General features: G+C 41.1%; 1 protein-coding gene across 3 annotated transcripts in view; it reads right to left on the bottom strand.

Moving 5' to 3' along the window:
• Window positions 1-200: 200 nt before the first annotated feature.
• Window positions 201-24,456, bottom strand: part of themis (thymocyte selection associated) — a 51,282-nt gene continuing 27,026 nt past the window's right edge. For all 3 annotated transcript variants that reach the window (XM_041188213.1, XM_041188212.1, XM_041188214.1), the window contains 6 exons: window positions 22,481-22,639; window positions 20,401-20,856; window positions 16,758-17,803; window positions 12,623-12,785; window positions 9,598-9,744; window positions 201-824 (listed from right to left, as the gene is read on the bottom strand). In XM_041188213.1, coding sequence (XP_041044147.1) covers window positions 814-824; window positions 9,598-9,744; window positions 12,623-12,785; window positions 16,758-17,803; window positions 20,401-20,856; window positions 22,481-22,639 — 1,982 coding nt within the window. In that variant the 3' untranslated portion in view covers window positions 201-813. The remainder of the gene's footprint in view (window positions 825-9,597; window positions 9,745-12,622; window positions 12,786-16,757; window positions 17,804-20,400; window positions 20,857-22,480; window positions 22,640-24,456) is intronic.

Below are 24,456 nucleotides of genomic sequence, written 5' to 3'. Positions count from 1 at the left end.
CATGGAGAAGAGGGGAAATTTGGTGCAGGAACAGAAGAGTGGCAGAGCCAATTAGGGCCTGGAAATGGAAATAGTTAAAGAAAATGAAACGTGATTGGCCCATGGGGAGACAATCATCTTGGTAACCCGGTCTACTCAACAACAATGGTGAAAATTTGCAAAGGATGAAATATTACAGAAACACATACACAGACATTTTGTTAACTTAGATGTTGGTAACTAGTTTGACTTTATAAAATCGGTTTAATTTTAATTGCTTTTACAATAATATCAGTATGATCATTCAGGCATTTGCAAATATTGATAATGTATAGATTTGTTCAGAAATAGAAATTCTGAAATGTTGGTTCTTTGTGGGTCATGTTTATGCAAACAAAATAAATACTTCAGTATTGTCAAATAGAAGTAAATAAATTAATCCCTAGGTACAAAAATACTCATTGCAAGCAATACTATATGGTAAAATCCACGTCATATTTGAAAAAATTCTAATTACTTTAACACTTCTGGATCCTAAAAATATAAAAAGACTGATAATCAAAAAGATACACAAAATTAATCGATCTGTTCTCGTCTAAGATAGAACAATTTTTCATTTCCAGTATTTCAACCATGTGGGCACCATTATCTGATGTTAAGTGGTGAATGACAATATTTGTCCCAGGCAATTTCAGTGGTTCTAAGTTCAACAACAATTTTGATTTAATTTACAAATCCAGTCCTTGAGGAAAGAAATAATCCAGAAATTTGGTCAGAAGACTGCGTACTCCCAATCAGATGCCCGCTTGAAGACATTTTTCTCATTCACTCTTCTTAATGGTTTTCTAAAATTGAGATACAAATAGAAGGTTAAGTCAAAACAGAATGTACACTTTGGGATAAAAATTCACCTGGACTTATTTTTGGCTTGAATAAAATTCTCAGGAAGGGATTGGAACAGGCAATGGAGAGAGTTGGGAAAACTGCAAGGGCTGTAGAGTCAAAGGAGGTGGAAACTCATGGCTCTGCAGGAAAGTTTAAAAAAAAATTCTCATGACAAAAATGTACCTTTAAGTTAGCATCTGCCTTTTAGGATATGCTGCAGAATACTGAATGGGGGCAGGCCTGACGCCTGCCTCATTCATCGCTGTCCAGTTCTGTGAGGACCTAAAATGGTCCTTTTAACACTTTGGCACCAAATGCAAGTTGTGTGGGTTTTTAGAGCGGTGGCCAGAAGAGGCCAAAAGCAAGTCAAGAACCTGCAGTTGGGTTGTGATAGGATGTTGGGGGTGGGGTTCATGTGGAGAGGGTATCTGGTCTCAGGGAGGATACAATTTCATCATGAGGGGCCATGGGTATAGGCAATGGTGGAGAGGAAACAGGTAAACTTGATGGACTCATAGTAAGCACCCACACTTCTTATGACCCGCAAACAGTGCTGTAAGGGCTTTACCTCAGTTATTCATTTCACAACATTTCTGGGTAACAAGGGACGGAGAATTAGTACAGTTTACATTCCAATCATACAGTTCTGCAAGCATTTTTGCCTTTTCCACAATCTAGTCCTCACCTCCCTTTAGCTGCCCAGTTTCCTGAGGCTTGGGAAACCTGGCTGGCCAAGGTTAAAACTGGAAAAAAGGTTAATTATGAGGTACACAGCCTCATTATAATATTGAAATGATAAACCCATCTCCTGGGAACAGGTTGATTGCCCAGTCCCTGTGCCACCTTCTTTAAATCAGAAGTGAACAGATTATGGTCTGGTTTGAAATTTTTTAATTGTTCACATCTCACCCAATATGCCCATTTTTGGGGGTTAAAATTCTACTCTTTGTTACTGTTATTGAATCATGTGGAATCCACAGCACAAATTAAAAATTTGCTGTGTGGGCTTTACTTAAATTGTGTTCGTTCTTTGAAGCCCAGACTTTTGGGGCAGCCTTGGAGCAGCTTTGGGTGTGGGGAGGGGAGAGGGGGCGAGAAAATCAGAGAAGAAAAAGTTAGACTGTCTACCTGACATGCACCCACCTCCTCTCATTTTTCCCACAGGCAGGCGTGCAGGGATGATGACAATGCACCCGACAACATCAGGAATCCAATCCGCACTGTTTTTTACAACAGCTCTACAGTTATGTCCATGTTGCATGCACACCACTCCCTCCCCCGCAACCTGTGTTTGCATCCCAGTAGCTAAGAGGCAGTACAATGGGAGGTCAAAATTGCAGTAAGCAACAAGAGACCCCAGGGAGAGGGCAACTTTGCAGAGGGCAACAAGAGACCCCAGAGAGAGAGAGAGCAACTCCACTGAGGGTAACAAGAGACCCCAGAGAGAGGGCAGCTCCCAATAAAGTGCCAGGGGCAACAAAACAACCCAGGGCAAGGGCAACAAAGACCCCAGACAGAAGACAACAAAGATTCCCGAGCACGGGCAACCAAAGACCCAGAGCGAGGGCTATAAAAGATCCACAGCAAGGGCAACAAAAGACCCCAGAGCTAGGGCAACAAAAGACCCCAGAGCTAGGGCAACAGAAGACCCCAAAGCTAGGGCAACAAAAGACCCCAGAGCTAGGGCAACAAAAGACCCCAGAGCTAGGGCAATAAAAGACCCCAGAGCTAGGGAGACAGATGGCAGTGCAGAGTGAGTAGATGGCTGTGAATGAGGGAAAGCTACCTAAGGTAGCTTAAAAGATGCAAAACGTGCAAAAAGTAAATGAAACTGTTCCATAGGAAAATGTTTGCATTAGAGCTGAAGTGGAAGATTCAAGCTGAGTATATACCTTTGAAAATGCATGATAAACTGAAGTCTTCCACGAACCAAGCTGACCGAGATCTGAATAATCAAATTTCAGAGATGAAACAAAGGTACCAGGAGGAGATAATGGCCCTCAATTCCACAGTTGGCAAATCAAAGCAGGAGTTAGAAAAACTCAACCAGATGTACAGCCATACAAAGCAGCAGGCAGAAAAGGCACACAAAGAAGTTGCGCACCTGACGGACTCCTTGAAGAATCAATATGTAACCATGGAAATACATGAGGAGCTAAAAAGGACATTGAACATTAGTTTCAACACAGCTTTTTCTGAGTATCAGCAGCAATGCACTGAAGCCCAGAATAAATTGGCAACAGGAAAATAAACAGTTGAAAGGTCAAATGATTGTCCTTCAAGATCAAATGCAAAAGGAATGCATGTTACAAGAAGCCCTTAGATCAAAGTTTATTCTTCTGGAAAATTACGAAGAGAAAGGAAATGAATTTAACGTCCTTAAACATACTGAAGAACCAGTTAGTAGAGAAAATTCAGCAATGTTCAATATTCCAGAAAGCTGAAAGCTACAAGAAAGAGACTGAAGAGTGAAGAAGCAGTTGAATGAAAAGAGGAAGCATTGAAAGGAAAAGCCGTAGAACTTTCCAAACTGCGAGTGGATAATGAAGCCATGAGTAGCACAATTACAGAACTGGAACAAGTTAAGCTTTCGCTGGACACAGACCTGGCCAAAAATGAAACCAGCATAAAGGACAAGGACAAAGTTCTGTTAAAAGCAGAGAAAGAAAAGACAGAAATGAGATCAGAAAATGTAAATCTGACACTGAAGCATAAGGCAATAGAAGAAGAAAAAGCTAAGCTGAATGAAAAGATCCAAAAGCTTTCAAAAGGATTTAAAAATAAAACAGCAAACAAATGGAAATGAAAGTTCCATTTGCGAGACATTTATGTCTAAGAACATGGTGGACACCACGGAAAAAGAACATTTCAATCCACTCTAGGAATGAACAAAGTGCATATTTCCCTTGGAAGGAATGGGACATACCCAGAGTGTCCAATAAAAGCAGGCAAGTTGTTAATAAAGAAAAACACAATGCGAAAAGTGAATCAAATGGAGCTAACCAAGTTAAAAACAAAAAACTGCGGATGCTGGAAATCCAAAACAAAAATAAAAATAAAAATACCTGGAAAAACTCAGCAGGTCTGACAGCATCTGCGGAGAGGAACACAGTTAACGTTTCGAGTCCATATGACTCTTCAACAGAACCAAGGATCTATTTTTCCTTAGTTCTGTTGAAGAGTCATACAGACTCAAAACATTAACTGTGTTCCTCTCCGCAGATGCTGTCAGACCTGCTGAGTTAACCAAGTACAAGAAACAGAGAACGCTACTACCATTCCTCCAAACATGACAGACCGAGATGTGGAAGAACTGTCAAATCTCAAGACTGTCTGAATTTATAAAGTCATTGAGTTGTGGATGAGGGAGAAAGGATAGCAAGTAAAGATTATATTACAAATAGTTATACTCCATTGGAAGAGAAAGTTTTCTTTGGAGAAGAAAGAGAATATTGTATGATGTTTTATGTGCCTGTATGCCACTGTAATGTAAAGATGCTTGGCAGAACAAGGGTTAATGAGGGAATGGAGAATAGCACCACCCACAGTATGATGCATAGAGTCACATGGTAATAGTCTCAGAGAACAGTCTAGAGAGAACACACTGAAAGCAGCTTGCATGGAAAGTACCATGCATGACAGTACCTGGGATCTGTAAATCATTAAAGGTTAACAATAAAGGGTTCATGTTTAAATATAAAAGTCTCAAGATCTCATTGTTGAGACACTACAGCGTACCATAATACAACATGGTTGGCAGCAGTGGGGGATCAGTGCTATCAGCATATTACATCAGTTATAATAATAAAATGGCAAAGCAACTGTCTTCCCATCTCACAGCCTTGCCTTTTAGTAAGGATGTCTCCAATCATTATGGGTCTAATGAGGTCTCCCTGCCCTCCTGGTGTTGATGGCAGCTCCATAGTTTCCCTGCCATTCCTGCTGCTTGGGCCTCAGCAGCACTCCCATTGCTCATATAATGGGCCTCACTGACTTTAGTTCCCGGTCCAAAACTCGCCTGCCTTCCCTAATTACATGACGGGTGTAGGCCCTCTCCTGTAAAGTTAATCTGGTGGGCTAGCTACTGATATGCATGGCTTTCAGATCTGGAAATGGCCATGACACTGGGTTCCTGATACTTGCAGCAAAATTCAGTTCTTGGTTTCAACAGGGAAACTTGTAATTAACTGCACAGCAGGAAGGGAAAAAAAACACCCATAGGGTCATTTTAATAAAACCCACCTAGCAGCGACGTATTTATCAGTTACTTACTTTAAACTGAGCTGTACAAAGCTTTTTGGCCTAATTCTAACATAACCAGTGGAACATACCCAGTGTTTCTCAGACCATCTCCTTTTGGTATCATACAGTAAAGCAATTAAGAAATAAATTAAACAGTTATTTTCATCAGTGTTGATTACTGCAAATCAGAATCAAGCCCCATCTGCAATAAGGCACTAATCTTTCACCAAATTCACCAATTTCATGTATAAAAGCTGTAGAAATTTTGTTTGCAATGAATATATATTTTGCACACTAGAAGGCTCCAACAATAGACATGTATAAACCAAAGCACTTACAAACCATCCAGGCCTTGATATTAACAGCACCCCCAACAATGGGTGGGAAAGGGTGGTTTAAAATGTTAAAAAAGGGAATTTGTCCTTAACCTGCTACATTAGCTCACGCCAGCAGTTTTGAGTTGTATAAGGTTTGGAAAGGTTTATTTAAATCAGGCTCCCACAGAGCAACTTATATTGACTGTTGCTGGCCAGGTTTTACGGGACTTGGGACATCCAGGAGCGAAAGGGAGGCAGAGTTCTGGCTCATGAAGGTAAAACTGCCTTTCACAGCATTCTTTGTGGGCCAGCAGCAGCAGAAATGCTCCCCCCTGCACCTCAAGAAAACCTTCAGCCTACCTCTGCCAATCAAGGATGCTTCACCACCCAGATCCCTCCTATGCCCCCCAAATCTTGATAGCTGTCTCTGTATATAGTGATCGTGACTGACTTCTACACCCATAACATCTCCCATGTCCCCAAGCCCCGACCTCTTGCTTCCTTCCCCAACAGACTGCCAGGGATCAACTCCAACGGTGGTCACCTTTTGTCTTTTCAATACCCAGAAACCGGTCAGCCAATCTGACCAGCTGCCAAGTGGGACAGAAAATTTTTCTAAAAATCAGATCCTCTCAATTAATTTAGCAGGATTCCATGGGTAGAATTTTACATCCCGTGGGTAGGTGCGTGCCCAACCCGATCAGGCGTAAAATCGCATGAGAAGACGTCGGGCGAATGTCCTGACGTCATTGCCCACTTGTGCAATATTTCGCTTGGCAGGTGCACGCTAAAGTCAGAAGCACTGTGGGAGAATAAAATACATATAAAGGATAACAAAGGGTTAAGTGGTTAAACCATAGTGGAATACTACAACGAAGTGTCCTTGCACCAGTAGTAGACAAACCTGCACTGTCAGCTATTGTGGAGGAAGGAAAACAGGTGTATTGAACAAACTACAAAGCATTCTTGAGACAAAGCTAGGATGTCTGTTATCAGCACATGATACAGGGCCTAGTCACGCTATCTGTTGTCTGTCCAGATGACTAATCGCCAGATGGGCTACTCAAGGTTTTTGCGTAACTACTCAAGGTTCTGTGTAATTATAAGCTAAGATAGAACAATTGTATGCATGCCAAAGATAAAATTTCAATGTTGTTAATTACTAAAGGTCAAGCAACTTTGTAATTTGCATGACCTCTGTTACGCACGCTTTTGCTATAACTATGTGTGTACTCTGATGCTTTCTCAGAGTGCCAGCTAGCTTCATTGTATGCTGCTGGGCTCTCCGTGATATCACGATTCAATAAAGCTTCTGAGGCAAACCTCCAGGGTCTGAGTGTTCACTCTGTTTTCCGCAACAAGCACGCCCGCCAACAATTTTTAGGGCAATTATGCCCATAAACGGTGCAATTGACTCCGATTTTTTGTTGCCTGTCCAACCTTATTATTGGTGGATGGGCGAATCAGCCAGGCGGCCTTGGCATTTTCCATCAAACCTCATCCAAGGGCAGGATGTAATTTCCGTGATGAAATAAAATAAAAATAAATTTCTGCGGACAGCATTTTTATCAGCTATATTTTCAGGTGATTAATTATGATGCATGGGCACTTTTTATCAGCTTTTAAAACCTTTATTTCAGCTTTTTCAGGTCTGCAGGTCCCTGCAGCTATCTGCCTTCAGGGAGCTTTCTTGCAGCGCTCACCCCCCGCACCCACAGAAACAGTATCGCCCACCCTCTTCCCGGCCCCACCCGGCTGCACTGAACATTTCAGCCAGCGTGAAATCGCGGTCGGGGACTGATCACAGTCGGTGGTCCATTTCCCAACTGCTCCTGGGCCCACCGATTGGACGCGCTGGCCAAAGGTAAAATTCAGGCCCATGGCACCTGTTCATTCCCTGCCGTCTCTTAGTGTTTAGAATTAAGCACAAACACAAATTACCTCAGTCATTTCCATTTTTGGGTTAATTTCCAAATTGTGACAATTAAGTTCTTGTACATTCCTTTCTCACAAAATGCATACAATGATGCAGAAGGTTGAACTCATGGTGTGCAACATTCATAATAAAGGTGCCCAGCTGGTACATGTCTTTGCTAAAGTGGACTTTAATAAATCCATTAATGCGTATGTTACTCATTTTTCACAGCATGATCTCAATTCCTGGGAGCAGACAGGATGGGATGCTTTTAGTCACTGACTGCAAAAATTGCTGCCCATGATTGCCCAACTTGAATAACCACCCACACATATCAATCTGCCTGATGTTAGGAGAAACAAAATTTACTTCAGCAGGTATGTTCGAGTGACATTTGTGGCATTCAAAACCACAGCCATTAGATTAGAAGCTGAGACATTGGGCCATAATTTTCTGTCTTGGGGTACCTAATGGTGTCTGTGGTTAGACTTGAATATGCATTTTTAGGTTTTGAAATATTTTGCGCTACAAGTCATTGAAAGTTCAAGTTGATAGTGATGCAGTGAGTGAAACAGGACATCTGGGTCCTGAATAAACACGACAAGCAACTGTGTACAATTTAAAAATCGCCATCAAACATTAAATCCTGATGAAATGTGACACATGCCGTTAAATATAAGTTTCAATGCTCGAGAAGATTACTGGCAATAATCAACACTTATCAGGATATTAAAATAGACATGCTTAAAATGACGAGAATTTAATTTGTATCTACCGTGCAAGTAAAGCAGCTTCACCCTATTCAATGCAGGGAGGGGTGCTGTTTTCACCCTTACGATCTCTCTCACTTCTCTTTCTTGCCTTGATTTTGGGTTCTCTTTCTCTACAATTCTAATTTTCTTTATAGAAACATAGAAACTAGGAGCAGGAGTAGGCCATTCGGCCCTTCGAGCCTGCTCCGCCATTCATTATGATCATGGCTGATCATCCAACTCAATAGCCTGTTCCCGCTTTCTCCACATACTTTTTGATCCCTTTCGCCTCAAGAGCTATATCCAACTCCTTCTTGAAAACATATAATGTTTTGATGTCAACTACTTCCTCTGGTAACGAATTCCACAGGCTCACCAATCTCTGGGTGAAGAAAGTTCTCATCTCAGTCCTAAATGGTCTACCCCATATCCTCAGAGTATGACATCTGGTTCTGGACTCCCCCACCATTGGGAACATCCTTCCTGCATCTACCCTGTCTATTGCTGTTAGAATTTCACAGGCTTCTATGAGATCCCCCCTCATGCTTCTGAACTCCAGCAAATATAATCCTAATTGACTCAATCTCTCCTCATAAGTCAGTCCCACCATCCCAGGAATTAGTCGGGTAAACCTTCCCTGCACTCCCTCTATAGCAAATACATCCTTCCTCAGATAAGGAAACCAAAACTGCACACAATATTCCAGGTGAGGTCTCAACAAAGCCCCGTACAATTGCAGCAAGACATCCCTGTTCCTGTACTCGAATCCTCTGGCTATGAACACCAACATACCATTGCCTTCTTTACCGCCTGCTGCACCTGCATGCTTATCTTCGGTGATTGGTGTACAAGGACACCCAGGTGTCGTTGCACATTTCCCTCTCTCAATTTATAACTCTTCATTTTTGTTTGATGATATCTAAGAATATGGATCAAAGGTGGATAAATGGAGTTGAGGTGCAGATTAGACATGATTTGACTAAATGGGGATACATGGTTGAGGGGTTGAATGGCCTACTCATGTTCTAATGTTCATTTCTGTGTCTCCTTTTAAAATTATTTTCCCTGCTCTGATTATTTATTTTCTGTCCTCCTACCTCTTTACTTCTTTTCACTTTCCCTTTCTCTCTTCCACATTCTTATTCTTTGACTTTACCTTATATTCCTCTGCTTGTTTCGGCAACCATTGCTCTATTTTTTGCTGAACAGGTAGCTGAATAGAAGCTGGGTGTCACAAAGCTGTCAGTGATGCTAATTGTGGGGTGTCGCATCTCAGACAGCAGCTTTTGGATTTCCACATCCCACAGTCCCTCACCTGAAGCTGCTGTACTATCTAAGCATAAATAATTGTAAGCATCATTAGCATCGCTATTACTTGACATCAAATTCTGGCCCATCTATTTCTTTCATAACTGAACTCAATTAATTTTTAATTTTGACAAGAATTATATTTCTGTTTCAAACAAACTATGCATTTAGGTTGAAGGTGAGAAAGTTAACCACACACCTCTCTTTATCTTGCAGTTTTTATTGTTTTGATGCTCATTTTCATTTAATTGCTTTCTTAAATCTTCAACTTTATTTTCATCAATATATTCATAGTCTTGGTTGTCAGACAAGTCCAAGTTTTCAAAATCTACAGCAAGGCTTGTGGCTAAAGAAAAGATTTAAAGGCATGGTTTATAAAGACGACATAAAAAGATGGCATAAATAAACAACAAAGTCAAGAATCACATGCTAATAATTTAGAAATTATACTAAGATTACCATTTGATAATTATGGAGCTGTTTCCTGAAAAAATTATTTTAATGTAGACGTCATTAGGCAATTGGGAACAGCATTGATTGTCAAAATTTTTAAAGCTAGGGCCCCAACCTTGAAAACTCCTGTACTCTGGTAAGTCTGCAGAGAAAAGAAAATCTCACTATCTCTTTCTTTTTCCATTTCTGTTTCCTTTTCTCTCCCATTCCAATTCTCTTTGTCTCCTAGCTCTTCATTTTTGTTTGATAATGATATCAAAGGTGGATAAATGGAGTTGAGGTACAGATCAGACATGATTTGACTAAATGGGGATACATGGTTGAGGGATTTAATTGCCTACTCATGTCCTTATGTTAATTTCTGTCCCTCCTTTTAAAATTCTTTCCCTGCTTCCATTATTTATTTTCTGTCATCCTACCTCTTTAGTTCTTTTCACTTTCACTTTTTCTCTTCCATGTTCTTGTTCTTTGGCTTCACCTCATATTCTTCTGCTTGTTTCTGCAACCATTGCCCTATTTTTTTCTTGAATGGGAGACTACAAAGTTGGGTAGTACAACTCTGTCAGTGAAGCTCAAAGAGCAGACCAGGATGTCGATGGATGACAGAACGTAGAATCTAGTAGATGGGGAAACTGAATAATCCAGCAAGTATGAGATACTTGGGGCTGCTTCTCAGGCTTACGTAAAGTGGAGGGCAGCAGGTTAGAGACAGTTCACACACACAGAGAATGGACCTTCAGTGTTATTCAAAAGGAACGCTTAACACTGGAGTTCTAAATGTGTAAGATAAGTATACACAGTTTTCCAAGTTATAGCATGCTAAGCCTCAACTCCTATTTAGTTGTTTTAAAATATCATTTGTTCATCACTTTAGGGCCCACGATACATACAATTTCTTCACAATTAACTACAGGTTATTTGATGTTAGTCACTCACTCAATCCACTACTTTACTTCAACATGTGGATTTGTAAAAACCAATCATAAACATTGAAAATCAGTACTGAAATTTTGTCAATTTGCTCAAGAACTAATAAATACAAGTCAGATACTTCATACAGGCAAAAGCAAAATACTGCAGATGCTGTAAATCTGAAACAAAAACAAAAATAGCTGAGAAAACACAGGTCTGACAGCAGCTGTGGAAAGGAAGACAGAGTTAATGTTTCGAGTCCGTATTGTTCTTCATCAGAAGTTCTGATGAAGAGTCATACGGACTCGAAACGTTAACTCTGTCTTCCTTTCCACAGATGCTGTCAGACCTGCTGAGTTTTTCCAGCTATTTTTGTTTTTACTTCATACAGTTATCTGTACATAATATAGGTACAGCTCTTCATCACAGTATTTAGAGAGACAGGCAACTGATGCACATTCAAGTAGCAGACTCAGCTGATCAGTTGTGCTCACTTTCCCTAACAGTGCTCTTACTGACTTTGGTTGCTTCTACAGAAGCAAAATATTGTGAATGCTGGAAATCTGAAATAAGACAGAAAATGCAGCAAATATTCATCAGGTCTGGGAGCATATGCGGAGAGACAAACAAAGTTAGCATTTCAAGTCTGTGATCTTTCATCAGAACTCAAAACGTTAACCCTATTTCTTCCTCCACAGATGCTGTCTGACCTGCTAAATGTTTCCAGCATTTCTATATTGGTTCTGTTATAGTTCCAATTTGAGGACACTAAATTCATAATTCAGTTTTTCATGGGTCTATGAATTTTTCAGCTGGGTAAGGGAGCCAGATTTAATAGAATAAATGTTTCACTGTTTTCTGGGATCCAACTCCAAAGAGGCCAATATAAAGGCAATTTTATAAAATTTGATCTTACCACTCCCCACCTGGACATGATTCCCAACCCGACTGTGGGGTACATCATAGAGATTGTGAATCAGTAGCATAAAAAACCCTATTAATGTATGGCATAGCACCTGCTGCTAGACAGCAATCAATAAACCGTACAACATGGTAACACAACCGCTGACAAAAGTGACAGTGCCTTTCAAGGGAACAATTAAAAGTAACAATTACACAGGAGAATTTTACTGTAATGATTAGCTGCCATACAAGACACATTACTACATCGCTATGTAAAAGGAGAGCACGATGATAGGATCAGTCATGTAATAATTTCAAAATGTTGCTCATCACACCCACTACTATAACTTTAGATTTTAATTAAATAATTGAAGAAACCATTCTGTTGTTATTGCTATATACAGTACATATGCATACAAAGATACAAAAATATTTTTGCAAAATTGTATCAGGAATTTATGTGTCTCATGAATTCAACTGAATACCACACATGATGGTTAGACCTTCCCTATCAGAACTCCATGTGCCAGCAGAACCCGAGTGTTTTGTTTTGTCATTATCAAGCAGACTTTCATTTTATGCTCTGAAAGTAATTCGCAATTTCACTGTTCATGGAATCAATACCTATTAAAACAAATGCGGTAACCCACTGAATTAATTCTTTTTGGATCTGAATTGGGCAACTCCTGATTTAATTCCAAATTCACCTAGTCCAAACTAGCCACAATTGGTAATTGCAGTTTCATTTAATAAATGTAGTGTAATTTTAGAAATGTGGCCCTGTCCTGAAAGAAGATCAATTGAGATGTTAAAGAAGCCTAAAGTCTGATCCAAATTCTAGGTTTGAATTCACAAGGTAGTGTGCATCCTTGCAAATTATACCAGCAAGTTCTGGCACTTGATTCCTGAAAGTGCAGCTGCAATTCATTCCTGTTAAGGTCTCTCACATTACAAACCTTTAAGCAGCAACATGTCTGTTTCTGGAGCACAGTGGTCGGTTCTTTCTTTCACATGCTCTGTAATTGTAACACTATGAAGAATATTTTCTGGTTTTGTAGCAATGTCAGGAATGTGCATCTGAGATTTTGGTTTGTTCCTTGGCATTTCTGTTGGTGAGTTCTAATTTAAAAATAAAAGTCAGTGCCAAACAGTACAAAAAACATTTTCCAACATTTAATAATAATATAAACTATAAGTGGTGAACTGAAAACCATGTTTTGGTTACGTCAACTTCTTCAATGCTCTCCTTAGCACCCTGTTGTGTTTTCCCCACCTTCAACCAACACAAAGTCTACTTGCCAATTATGCCTATCCTCAGTAAACTTCATTGGACACTCTGTTCTCGAAAGCACCAACTTAAAAACCCCCACCCTCACTTACAAATTGATCCATGGCATCAACCCTTTGCACATGTAGCTTCACAACCTAGCCTGTGTCCTTCAGCCCACGAAGTATGGTCTTCTGTGCATCCTAGTCTTCCAATTCATCATCAATGGGACAAACTATGCTGTCTCAACCCATTCCCTGGAAGCCCCTTGCTAAATCTTCACCTTATTACTTTTCTCCTCATCTTTAAAAACTGCCTCAAAACATATATTTTCCCGGCATGCTTCTATGCATCACCTACAAATGATCCACAAATGTCTGATGTCAGTTTCTCCTCTTAATATTTAATCCATTAAAAACAGAAATTTTTGCTGTTGCAGGATACACTTTAAACATGATTATTTAACTTTCTCTTTACAAGTGCAGGAAAAGAATAAACATCTATGAACAAAGAGGGCTCATAACTGTCTCATGTTTTGCTAAGTCAAAAATTCTAATTTTAAGAAACTGGATCAGAGGTTTTTGAGAGTATGTGATAGTGATTTAAACCAGCCCACAATGAATGATGATAGCCTATTGCCTTTTTTGACTGACGGTTGTGTGAAATATAATCCAGTTCCTCAGTGAGCACGTAGTCAGCATATAAAGTCACCCACAGATCAGTATCAACAAATTACCAGACTAAGAGGTTGCATGAATAGATGGAATTCTGAGGTTTGGCTTAAAGCAGACAGGGGTTGAAATGACATGCATATTTATAACAAGCAAACAAGTTTGTATCAGATTCCTTTGGAAAGTAAGGTTAATGCTATTGTTGAAGTACCAGATAAAAGAATTGCAAAGAAATCTAGCAATCAGGTTATAACTAATATTGAATATCATTAGTTTAATCTGCTTGTTGGGGCAGGGGCACATTATCCTATTATGCTTTACCCAACCAAGGATTGATGGCTTCTGATACTGGATGAAAAGTCTTGATAAGTGTTAGATATCCCCAGCACAAAATTCACCAAAAATACATTTTACAAAAATATTTTTTCCGTTGAGCATAAAGAGCACAACAGAGTCTATGGGTGGAATTTATTGCCTACCCCACCCCAGAAGTGGGTTTGGAGGTCGGGTGGGCTAGGGGTGGTTGGGGGGTCAGGTGGGAAGTTGACCCATCGTCTTCCTGATTCCTTCCTATTTAGTCCAGAATGGGAAGACTTGATCCCGGATCTTCACCCCAGAGCCCAACTGACGCCCTTAAGTGGCCATTTAGGCCTGGTGGGGTACGGGAGGCACCCAACAGTGGGAATGGAGGAACCCGGAATAAGAACCCCTCTGTCCTTTCAATTGACTCCCCTTGACGGGGTCACCCTATCACCCACCACACTACAATCACCTTTTCCTTTTGGCTCCATCCCCGATCCCTGGTGTAGGCTGCACTGCAGTACTGGCATTGGCCACAACTCCTGGTTGTGATGTCAGCACTGGAGCACTGCCGGCCCCTGATTAGCTGGCAGCTTTCGGAGGTGGGACAACTACCCACACCAGGAATTTTTTTAAAATTTATTTGTTCACTGGATATGAGCATCACCAGCAAGGCCAAAGAATTTATTGCCCATTCCCAATTGTCCTCAAGGTGGTGACACTAAGGTGCCTTCTTGAACCGCTATAGTCCATGTGCTATTAGGAAGGTAGTTCCAGGATTTTGACCCAGCGAGTGAAGGAATAGCAATACAGTTCCAAGTCAGGAAGATCTGTGGCTGGGAGAGGAACTTGCAGATGGTGGCGCTCCCATGCATCGGTTGTCCTTGCCTTTGCAGTGGAGGTCACGAGTTTGGAAGATGCTGTCGAAGGAGCCTTGGTGAGTTGCTGCAGTGCATCTTGTAGATGGTACAAGCTGCTGCCACTGTGCTCTGGTGGTGGAGGAAGTGAATGTGGAAAATGGTGGATGGGATGCCAATCAATTGGGCTGCTCTGGCCTGGATGGTGTGAAATTTCTTGAGCGTTGTTGGAGCTGCAAACATCCAGGGAAATGGAGAGTATTCCACCACACTCCTGACTTGTGCCTTGTAGCTGGTGTGCAGACTTTGGTGGGGGTCAGGTCATTAGTTTATTGCCACAGAATCCCCAATCTCTGGCCTACTCTTGTAGCCACAGATTTTATATGGCTGGTCCAGTTCAGTTTCTGGTCAATGGTAGCCCCCAGGATGTTGAGTCCAGTGAGAAGTACCCCTCACAGGAGTCAGGAAGATCGAGACAGGCAGGTAAGTGATTGCGACTCAATCCCATTGGGCCTCCAGGAAATGGCTGTAGTGCATCTTGTAGACGGTACACACTACTGCAACTGTGCTCTGGTGGTGGAAGGAGTGAATGTGGAAGATGGTGGATGGGGTGCCATCCATCAAGCAGGCAGCTTTGTCCTGGAGGGTGTCAATCTTCTTGAGTGTTGTAGGAGTTGCACTCATCCAAGCAAATGGAGAGTGCCACTGGATTGCCACTGGTTTTCCAGCTGCTGGACAAGACCCCTGCCATGACCATTAAATTCCACCCTATGAAATTGCAATATGCTTTGTACGTATAGGATCTTAATATTCAAAAAGTTTTATAATAGTTTATGTTTAAGAAATGGGAAGGAAAGTATTTTTATTTTATAAATACAGTGGCTCCAATATAAGATATTGACATATTTTAGCATAAGCTATTTCTGGCTTCAAGAACTAACAAAATACAGACAAACATCCTCTACATAGCACATATTTTGTTACAACAGGTTATATAAAATTTCAAAGATAGCCTTGTATTTGAGCTATTATTTCTACCCCCTTCTCCCCAACCCTAATTTTCTTCCTTCCTATTCTGAGGACATTGCTGGGGTATGTTCCACAAACACCAATTGCCTTCCACTACTTCGCCCAAGTGGCAATTATTCATTTATGAACCTCGATAGGAACATAGAATATCTGAGCAGGCAGAGGCCAAATGGCCCCTCAAGCCTGCTCCACCATTCAATAAGGTGATGGCTGAACTTCTACATAAACTTCACTCTACTGGCCTATTCTCATATCCCTGGATTCTCTTAGTGTCCAAATAAATCCATCAATCTCAGTCTTGAATATACAAATTGATTGATCTTCCATAGATCACTAGGGTAGAGAATTCCAAAGATTCACAACCCTCAAAATTAAAAACAAATTCTTGTGTCAGTTCTAAATTGCCTACCTCTTATCCTGAGAGGATGACCCCTACTTCTAGACTCCCGAGTCTGGGGAAACATCCTCTCAGTATATGCCCTGTCAAGGCCTCTTCCATGTTTCAATGAGAAAAAGCTCATCAACTGCAGGGTGAGATAGGGCAGCAGAAACCACTTCCACTTCACCCAATCTCCAGACAAATACACTTCAGAAGTAGTTTCTGAAGTTCCTGAATAGCAATGAGAGCTTTCTTGCTCTCCTAAGACATGAGACTCTCAAGCTAACCGGTGCTCTCGTCACTCTGGCTGAGATCATCTCAGCAATTAGAATCTTCCTGCTCTGTATGGCTCAGCTACACAGTGAACAGTCTTTCTGAGCCAAGCTGTTTCTTCTAATACCTTTCTGTGGGCAGGCACTCACATGGCAATATGCTGTACCTCACTCTGGCCATCTTAAACAAAGCTAGAATTTTCATTACTTTTGCCTTTATATAAAGTAGCTGTTACATCTAAACAAACAATTCTATTTTAAATTAAATTGACGTGAAAGTGTAGTTGTGTTCCATTAATAGGAAATATTACCTTACCCTTGGAGGCTTGGGATGATTCGGTTTCCTAGGTTGAGGGGGGAACAGCCTCAATGTTGTTGGCGTCACAGGTGACTGAGGTTTCTTTGGAGGTCGGGGAGGAGGATGCAAAGTGGAGTTTTCATACCTACGCATCATGTAGTACAAGTCTTCGCTGATCTCTTCGACAATGGTTTTTGGTGTCGAACATGGAACATTTACTGCTGGCTCCTGCAACACTTGGATGGACATGTTTACTCTCTGAACCGGAATCCTGAAACATTCTGATGGGCTGTCCAGTAAACTGACCAGCAAACATGGATCCGCAATTTCTTCTTCAATTCGTAATGAAGGCAAGGCTGCTAAATTATCGTTGATTGACAAATCTCTTACAGATACTTTAACATTAAATGGGAGGCTGAAATGTTTGCAAATGTCTGAAATGTTGTACTGTTTTTTATCATGGATGACTTCGACAAAGCTCCCTTCCATGTATGTTGGAAGAAGGACTTGTTTATAGTCTTTTTCCACAATTTTTTCACAAGCCAGAGCTTCAACTATCCGTTTATCTCCTTCACAGCTGACTTCAATACTCTGGCATTGATGAACAAGAAACTGGTCTCCTACACAGACAGATGAAAACTCTGCATAATCAGATTCAAATGGTTTTGTTGCAATGACATGCAAGCGCTCGTTGCTTTTTATGGCAAGCTCCAAGTCATATACAGTTGGGAATTCTCTTGGCCTTCTTTTAAACCGTCCTTTGTAGCTTTTGGGAATTAAAAAATGCTTTTTACTTAAATCACTTCTGTTCTCGGAAGCAATTGTTGTTTTGGCAAAGTGCTTCTCATGAATAACTATTACTCTTCCTGCTTTTAGGGAATTGTAAATATGTTGGTGGTCAGGGTACTCGATTATTTCAGCCAACAAGGGGAAATCTTCATCCAGTCTTTTAAAAACATCAATTAATGACAGAGGCTGTACAAAGGAGTTAATGTCATAAAGCTCTGTCACATCTACAACCTCTACATCAAGGTTGGACGGTATGTGTACAATATCCTTTCGGACTGAATAAAACAATTAAGAGAAAAAAAGTCAGTAGTTTTCTTCATTGATGCACACAGAATTGCTTATCCACAGTTTGGAATCAAGAAGTGCCTTCTAAAAATGCTACACTTAATTTCACCCTTCCCAACACCTCTTTCTGTTGGTCCCTCTGAAGTATGCACCAGAAACTGCTACTGATGCTAGGAGATACACAATATCAGCAAAGTAAAGTTTTCCATTAGATGCACCCCCTTCCCCACAACCCCTAAACCACCCTTACAGCAATTCAACAGAAGCAACTTTGTAGAGAGGAATTAAAGTCATGCACTGCCATTCAATAACACTGATACTCTAAAGTTACTGTGGTTACATTGTTGCTCTTTGTCCAACTTCAATTTTTCTCTCTTCCTACTCATCAGAGATTGATGAAAACCTATTATGAGAGCAAGTGACAAAATGTTCAGGTCATGAGACAAAAGGGGTGATTTTATGTCTGTCTACTGGGCAAAAGTAGCGTGGTAGTGCCCTGGACCTAGTAGCAAATGAATTACGTTAAAAGGGTCAGTCACAAGGAGGCATAAGTTCAAGGTGAGGGGCAGGAGGTTTAGCGGGGATGTGAGGAAAAATTTTTTTACCCAGAGGGTGGTGACAGTCTGGAATGCACTGCTTGGGAGGGTGGTGGAGGCGGGTTGCCTCACATCCTTTAAAAAATACCTGGATGAGCACTTGGCATGTCATAACATTCAAGGCTATGGGCCAAGTGCTGGTAGATGGGGCTAGGTGGGTAGGTAGGTCAGGTGTTTCTCACGTGTCAGTGCAGACTTGATGGGCCAAAGGACCTCTTCTGCACTGTATGATTCTGTGATCTATGATCCCAATAAAATGGATCAAGTATAGAGGGAAAATCTAACCAAATGTCTACATAATTGCTCTTTGCAATTGCAGTATTACATTTCAGCCACAATTAAATCTTGCATTTTTCTGTTTTCCAATTGTCCCTAAAAAGAGAACTGAAACATTAATTTTATACATTTCCACTCATCTTTATAAATATATATATATATATATATATATATAGAGAGAGAGAGAGAGAGAGAGAGTGCAGATGCAGACATTAAACATGCATTTTCTGAACTCAATCTCTGCAACATTGTGGAGTGCAAGAGTGCCTATGGGAATTTTGAGACGTACCCCCATGTTTTCAATAGACGAAAGATTGTGGGCAAGTTACGTGAGCACATTCCTGAGCTTCCTTGTCTTGTGGACAACAGTTTGTGCTGGGAATTCAGAAGACAGAAAGTTACCCCATCCACAAACGAACCAGTAATAAGATATTACTGAAGACCCCAAAATCATGTAGCTGCATGATTTTTATGCTTGTCTGAAATCAAGTATGGAAAAATCAAGATTCATATTGCTGGCCGGAATGAGATGTACACCGTATTAACTACGATGCTGTTTATATATGCTAAATTAAAAGATAATTGCTATTGTTAGAGAACTCAAAATACAAACCCAGAAAAATCATCTCAGCAAAGCACTTCTGCAATTGTGCAAAATTTTAATGTTCTCCAGTCTAGCAATTTATTTTCTTTTAAACTTAGGGCAGAATTCTTCCCTTGTTGGGCGGGCGGCACCCAACCTGAACAGAGGTAAAATAGTGCGCGATGATGAGCGTCCTGATGTCATTGCACACTCTCGCGATATTTCGCTGGATGAGCGCGCGTGAGAGGCAGCAGCGTGCTCGCCGACAATTAAGAGGCCTATTAAGGCCCTTAATCAATTAATTAAATCAAATTTTTTGCTGCCTGTCCAACCATTCATTTGGCAGATGGACGAATAGGCCAAGCGACCTTTGGATGTTTTGCGAAACCTCATCCATGGGTGGGATGAGGTTTTGACCAGTGATTAAAGAAAAACTTTTAAAACTCCTTTTTAACATGTCTCTGCTCTTGAGGGGACATATCTTCCTTACTTTTCAATTCTTTATTAGTAATGTTAAAAATCTTCAGCTCCCCAAGGCAGGTCTGTGCCTTCAAGGAGCTTTCAATGAGCGCACCCCCATACATGCGCACACTTCAGCACTCGGGTACCTCCCACCCCCACCCGGCAGCACAGAGGCTCTGAATGCACGCCTTTCACGCTGGCTGCCCGTTAATTGGCCAGCCAGTGTGAAATTGCAGTCGCGGCTCAATTGCAGGTGGCAGTTGGTTTTGTGCCCACCCCCAGGTCCACTCAACCGACAAGGTAAAAATTCTGCCCTTAGAATGGAAGCATACAGCCTCTATATCCTTTGCCCCATTTTAAACTTTTGAATTCTTCTTGTACATTTATCTAGGTTTTATAAGAGCAGAATTTGCTTTAAACCTACTACTTTGCAATTGTCCCTTGCTATAATAAGTGTCTATTTATCATTTTGTAATGGAACAACTGTGATAAACCACGAACAAATTGGCCAGAATTTTCCTCTTTGCTATTCGTTGATCCACAACTTTCTGCCCATTCATTATATTAGGCAGAAAATCACTGGCGGACAACTGCAAAGGCAGAAAATCTCGACCCATTAGTTTTGCATAAAAGTAATAGACAATGGGAAAGAAGACAAATTTTTGCTTACGTTTCATTACTGCTTGTATTTCATACACAGGCACCAAGCTCAGATCACTCTGAAGATACTCATTATAAGGATTTGGTCCCCAAGCTGCTAATGTTTTTGCGAGCTTCACAACTCGTCTTCTGTGTTTGGGGATCTTCCATTCCAAAATCTCCTTCAGTGTATAAAACTGGTCATCTTCGCATTCATAAAATGTTCCTTCATGCGCCAGTGGAAGCCTTACTGTCTTATTTTTCCCTCCTCTGATAACTGTACAGTTCACATACTGCTCTCCATCCGCTTCGGCCAGAGAGTTTAGCACTATATGTTCCCCTTCTTTTATGACGATGTCTTTCACCTGAATATCCATATTGCTCCAAAAGTGTGGATGACCCAAACGGTTGTGCCCAATTTGCACTGATTTTATAATATCGCTAACACTTGTATAGGGGCATGGGTCAGCAAGAACCTTGAAGAAACCTGATGGAAGAATCATTCAAAGTTATATACTAATTTTTTTCCTTCTGTATCCAAAACCACTATATTTGTGAAATGATTTCTCAATTTCTTTCTAACTTATAATATTGGCTTAACTTAAGTCATACTTCACATGTATTGGATGTTGTAGCAAACACATATGGATTGGTTTCTCGTATTGGCACAACTTTCTGAAATTTCCACTTCGGCCCAGTTTATTTCAACATAATGGGCATTATTTAGCATTTAAAACACAATTTGAACCATTGTCATATATGCATAAATTATTATGAATTAAAATGTATCTGTTTTTAATTTAATTATTTTAGGGGTTTTTTTTAAGCTCTTGTGGGGCAATGAGTAGTGTCCCTGCATCTGATCCAGAAGCTCCAGGACTTGACAGCCAAGGAAAGCGCATGCATAATGTAGCCAAACAGGCTGAGTATCAACTTGTAAATCCTTCCATAATACACCAGTAACAAGCGGTAGGAGTGGGAGAGCTTCTTGGTCAGCCATGTGATAGAAAGAATGTTGGAACCGCTATCATCACCATTCATAGCTCCAGGCTACAACATGGACGTAAAAACATATGTTGCCACAGCTACTCGGACTCCTCAGGAAGCTGATTGGCTCAGTTGACTGAACAGCTAGTGTAGATCACATTGGTGCCAACAGCACAGGGTTTGATCCCCATTCACTGGGGTAGATTCAGGGCCTGCCTTCTTGCCCTACCTATGGTGGAGGCTGTGGTGCTGTGGGTTGGACCTGCCTTCAGGCAAAGAACTCAAGAAGAAGTTGTTTTCTCATATTAGTTATTTTAATACCTCCATACTAATTATACATTACTGCCAAAACCTTTTTTAAGACATTGTGTATACCAAGACACCAATCACATTACACTGAAATACTGTTGCATGCCCAAAGCTTTGCATAGTATTCCAACTTCAGCCTTTGACATTACCCCTACGCTTCAATGTTCCGTGCCTTTAGGTACAAAGTCAGTACAACTGAATTCAGCTTTTGTTATGTAAGTTACACTTCACTCAACAAACTACACTTGACCACTTTGTCTAAGTGTTAGGAAGTGGTTTAACAAATGTTTCATAATCTCTTACCAGTTGTTTTTTTAGAAACAATTAGGAATAGCTTACATGGGACTTACTTCTTTAAGATGCGATGTTCTGTACTCATATACATGTGCACACTGCACAAAATCTACTTAGTGTGGGGCATATACTTCTCAACATAACTACATAACAACAATTACTTTAATTTGTATCTTGCTTTTACTGTGGTAAAACAAAATTTGACACATTAGTCAAAAGTGTCTTAAAGGAAGAAAGAAGCTGCCAATGGTGGAGTGAATCAAACTACAGGAGACCAGGATTCGAAGACTGCAGATATCTCAAGAGGGTTGTAAGATTGGAGGGGGTTACAGAGATAGGATGGGGTCAGGGCGCAAAGGGATTTGAAAACAAAGAAAATAATTTTAAAATCGATATGTTCGTGACTAATGTAGGCCAGCGAGCATAGGGGTGATAGGTGAAAAGAACTTGCTTTGAGTTAGGGTACTGGCAGCCGAGTTTTGGATGAGCTTACACAATATACAACTGAAAGATAAAAATACCTGGATAGTCTAATGGTAGCTCCACTGTAGTCCTGAAATTGTTGTTTTCAATATTGTCACAACTCTCCGCTTTAACTTTTGCTATTTTGAATCCAATGACTTTAATTACTTCGCCTGTGGCCAGGCAACACTCATGTCCATGCATTTCATATACAGAACCTGGAAAAACATTTCAAATGTTTTACAAGTAACTGGCGTCATCAAATTGTGCTTATAGCACGATGGAAATGGAAGAAATTGGTTTGGATGTATAGTTTAAAGGTTGTGATATGTATCTGAATCAATATTAAAACTAGGAAATATAAATCATATAAATATCAACTTTCTAATATGTCAAAGTGCTGACATCTAATCATGGGAAGATAATAATCCTCAGTACCAATTAAAATGTTACAGTATCATCACAGACTAAAGTACTGCGTTGCAAATAATCCATTACATTTCAATTATGCAACCCCTATAAACATGAATATTGATAATTATGACAGAATAAACTGAGAGTTTGGAAAAAATATAATTTAAGTGGAGAATTTTCGGCTAAGCAAGCAGGGGCGTAAAATGACGCATGGTGACATCAGGCGTGCACCCCGACATCATTTAGATTTTCAATTTGGCGGGCGTGCAGCCAACTCAGCTGCACGCCCGCCGAACTATCAAAGGCCTGTCAAGGCCATTAATCAAACAATTAAGCCAATTGAGAAAGCTGCCCGTCCAACCTTAAGGTTGGTGGGCAAGCAAGAAGCCCAGGCGGCCATCGCATTTTTCATGGAACCTCATCCAAGGACAGGATGAGGTTTAATGAAGGGTTTATAAATAAATAATTTTTTCCATTAAAGTTCATGTGACACATGAGGGGACATGTCTTAATTTTCTTTGCTTTATCAAAATTTTTAAAACTTAAAACTTAACTCCCTGAGGCACCTGTGAGACATTTCTGCACTCTTTCACGCACATGCGTGAAAGAGTGCACTCCTGACTCAGGGAACCCACTCGCCCGCACAGGGACCGCACAGTGCTTCCAGGTGCATGTCACGCTGGGCGGGCCACGTAAAATGGCAGCGCGGATCCAATCGGGGTGCCAATTGGGTCCGTGCCCACCCCCGCACAACACCCCCACCCCCCCCCAACGGGGGAAAATTCCCTCCTAAGTGTTTTTATTTGACCAAGGGAAGCTTTGCCTCCAGAAGTCCCATGTTAGTTTGGGGATACTGATAGACTCCATGCATCATATTGCAATAATTTTGTGGCAGTAATAGACAGATCATTTGATTTTTCAGGGGCAACATTTCCCCCTGTCGGAGGGGAAGTGCGGGAGCGGGCATCCTTCCGATTTGCGCCCCTGGTTGGGGGTGCACCGCCGTTTTATGCGGACGGGCCAATTAAGGCCCACCCAGTCTGGCATCACCAGGAAGCGCTGTGTGCTCCCTGTGAGCGCGGGTGGGGGATTCCCTCAGCCAAGAGTGTGCTCTTTCACACAAGCGCACGAAAGAGTGCACAGATCTCCCTTAGGCAAAGTGCTGCCTCAGGGAGATCGGCTCCGATAGAGAACTTCAAACAAAGGTGATAAAAAAATTTCCCTGCCATGTCCCCTCATGTGACAGTGTCACATGAGTTGGGACATGTCCTTAACTTTTACTGAAACATTTCATAAAAATTTAAATACTCTCATGAAACCTCATCCCACCCATGGATGACGTTTCATGTTTTTTCAGAAGCCTGCCTGGGCTCCTGGCCTACCCGCCAACATTAAGGTTGGACGGGCAGGTCCATTAATCATCTTAATTAGTTTTTTAATGGCCTTAACAGGCCATTGACAGTTCAGCGGGCACGCAGCAATCTCGGCTGCGCGCCTGCTGAACTGCAAATCTAAATGACGCGGGGTGAAGTTGGGGTGCATGCCCTATGTATCCTCGCGTCATTTTACACGTTGGCGAGTGGGCCCCATTCTCGCTTGCCAACCAGAAGATGCTGCCTCA

The sequence above is a fragment of the Carcharodon carcharias genome, chromosome 5 (genome assembly GCF_017639515.1).
Source record: "Carcharodon carcharias isolate sCarCar2 chromosome 5, sCarCar2.pri, whole genome shotgun sequence".
NCBI lineage: Eukaryota > Metazoa > Chordata > Chondrichthyes > Lamniformes > Lamnidae > Carcharodon > Carcharodon carcharias.
Note: the sequence above shows the minus strand (reverse complement) of the source record. Positions and strands in the feature narration are given on the sequence as shown.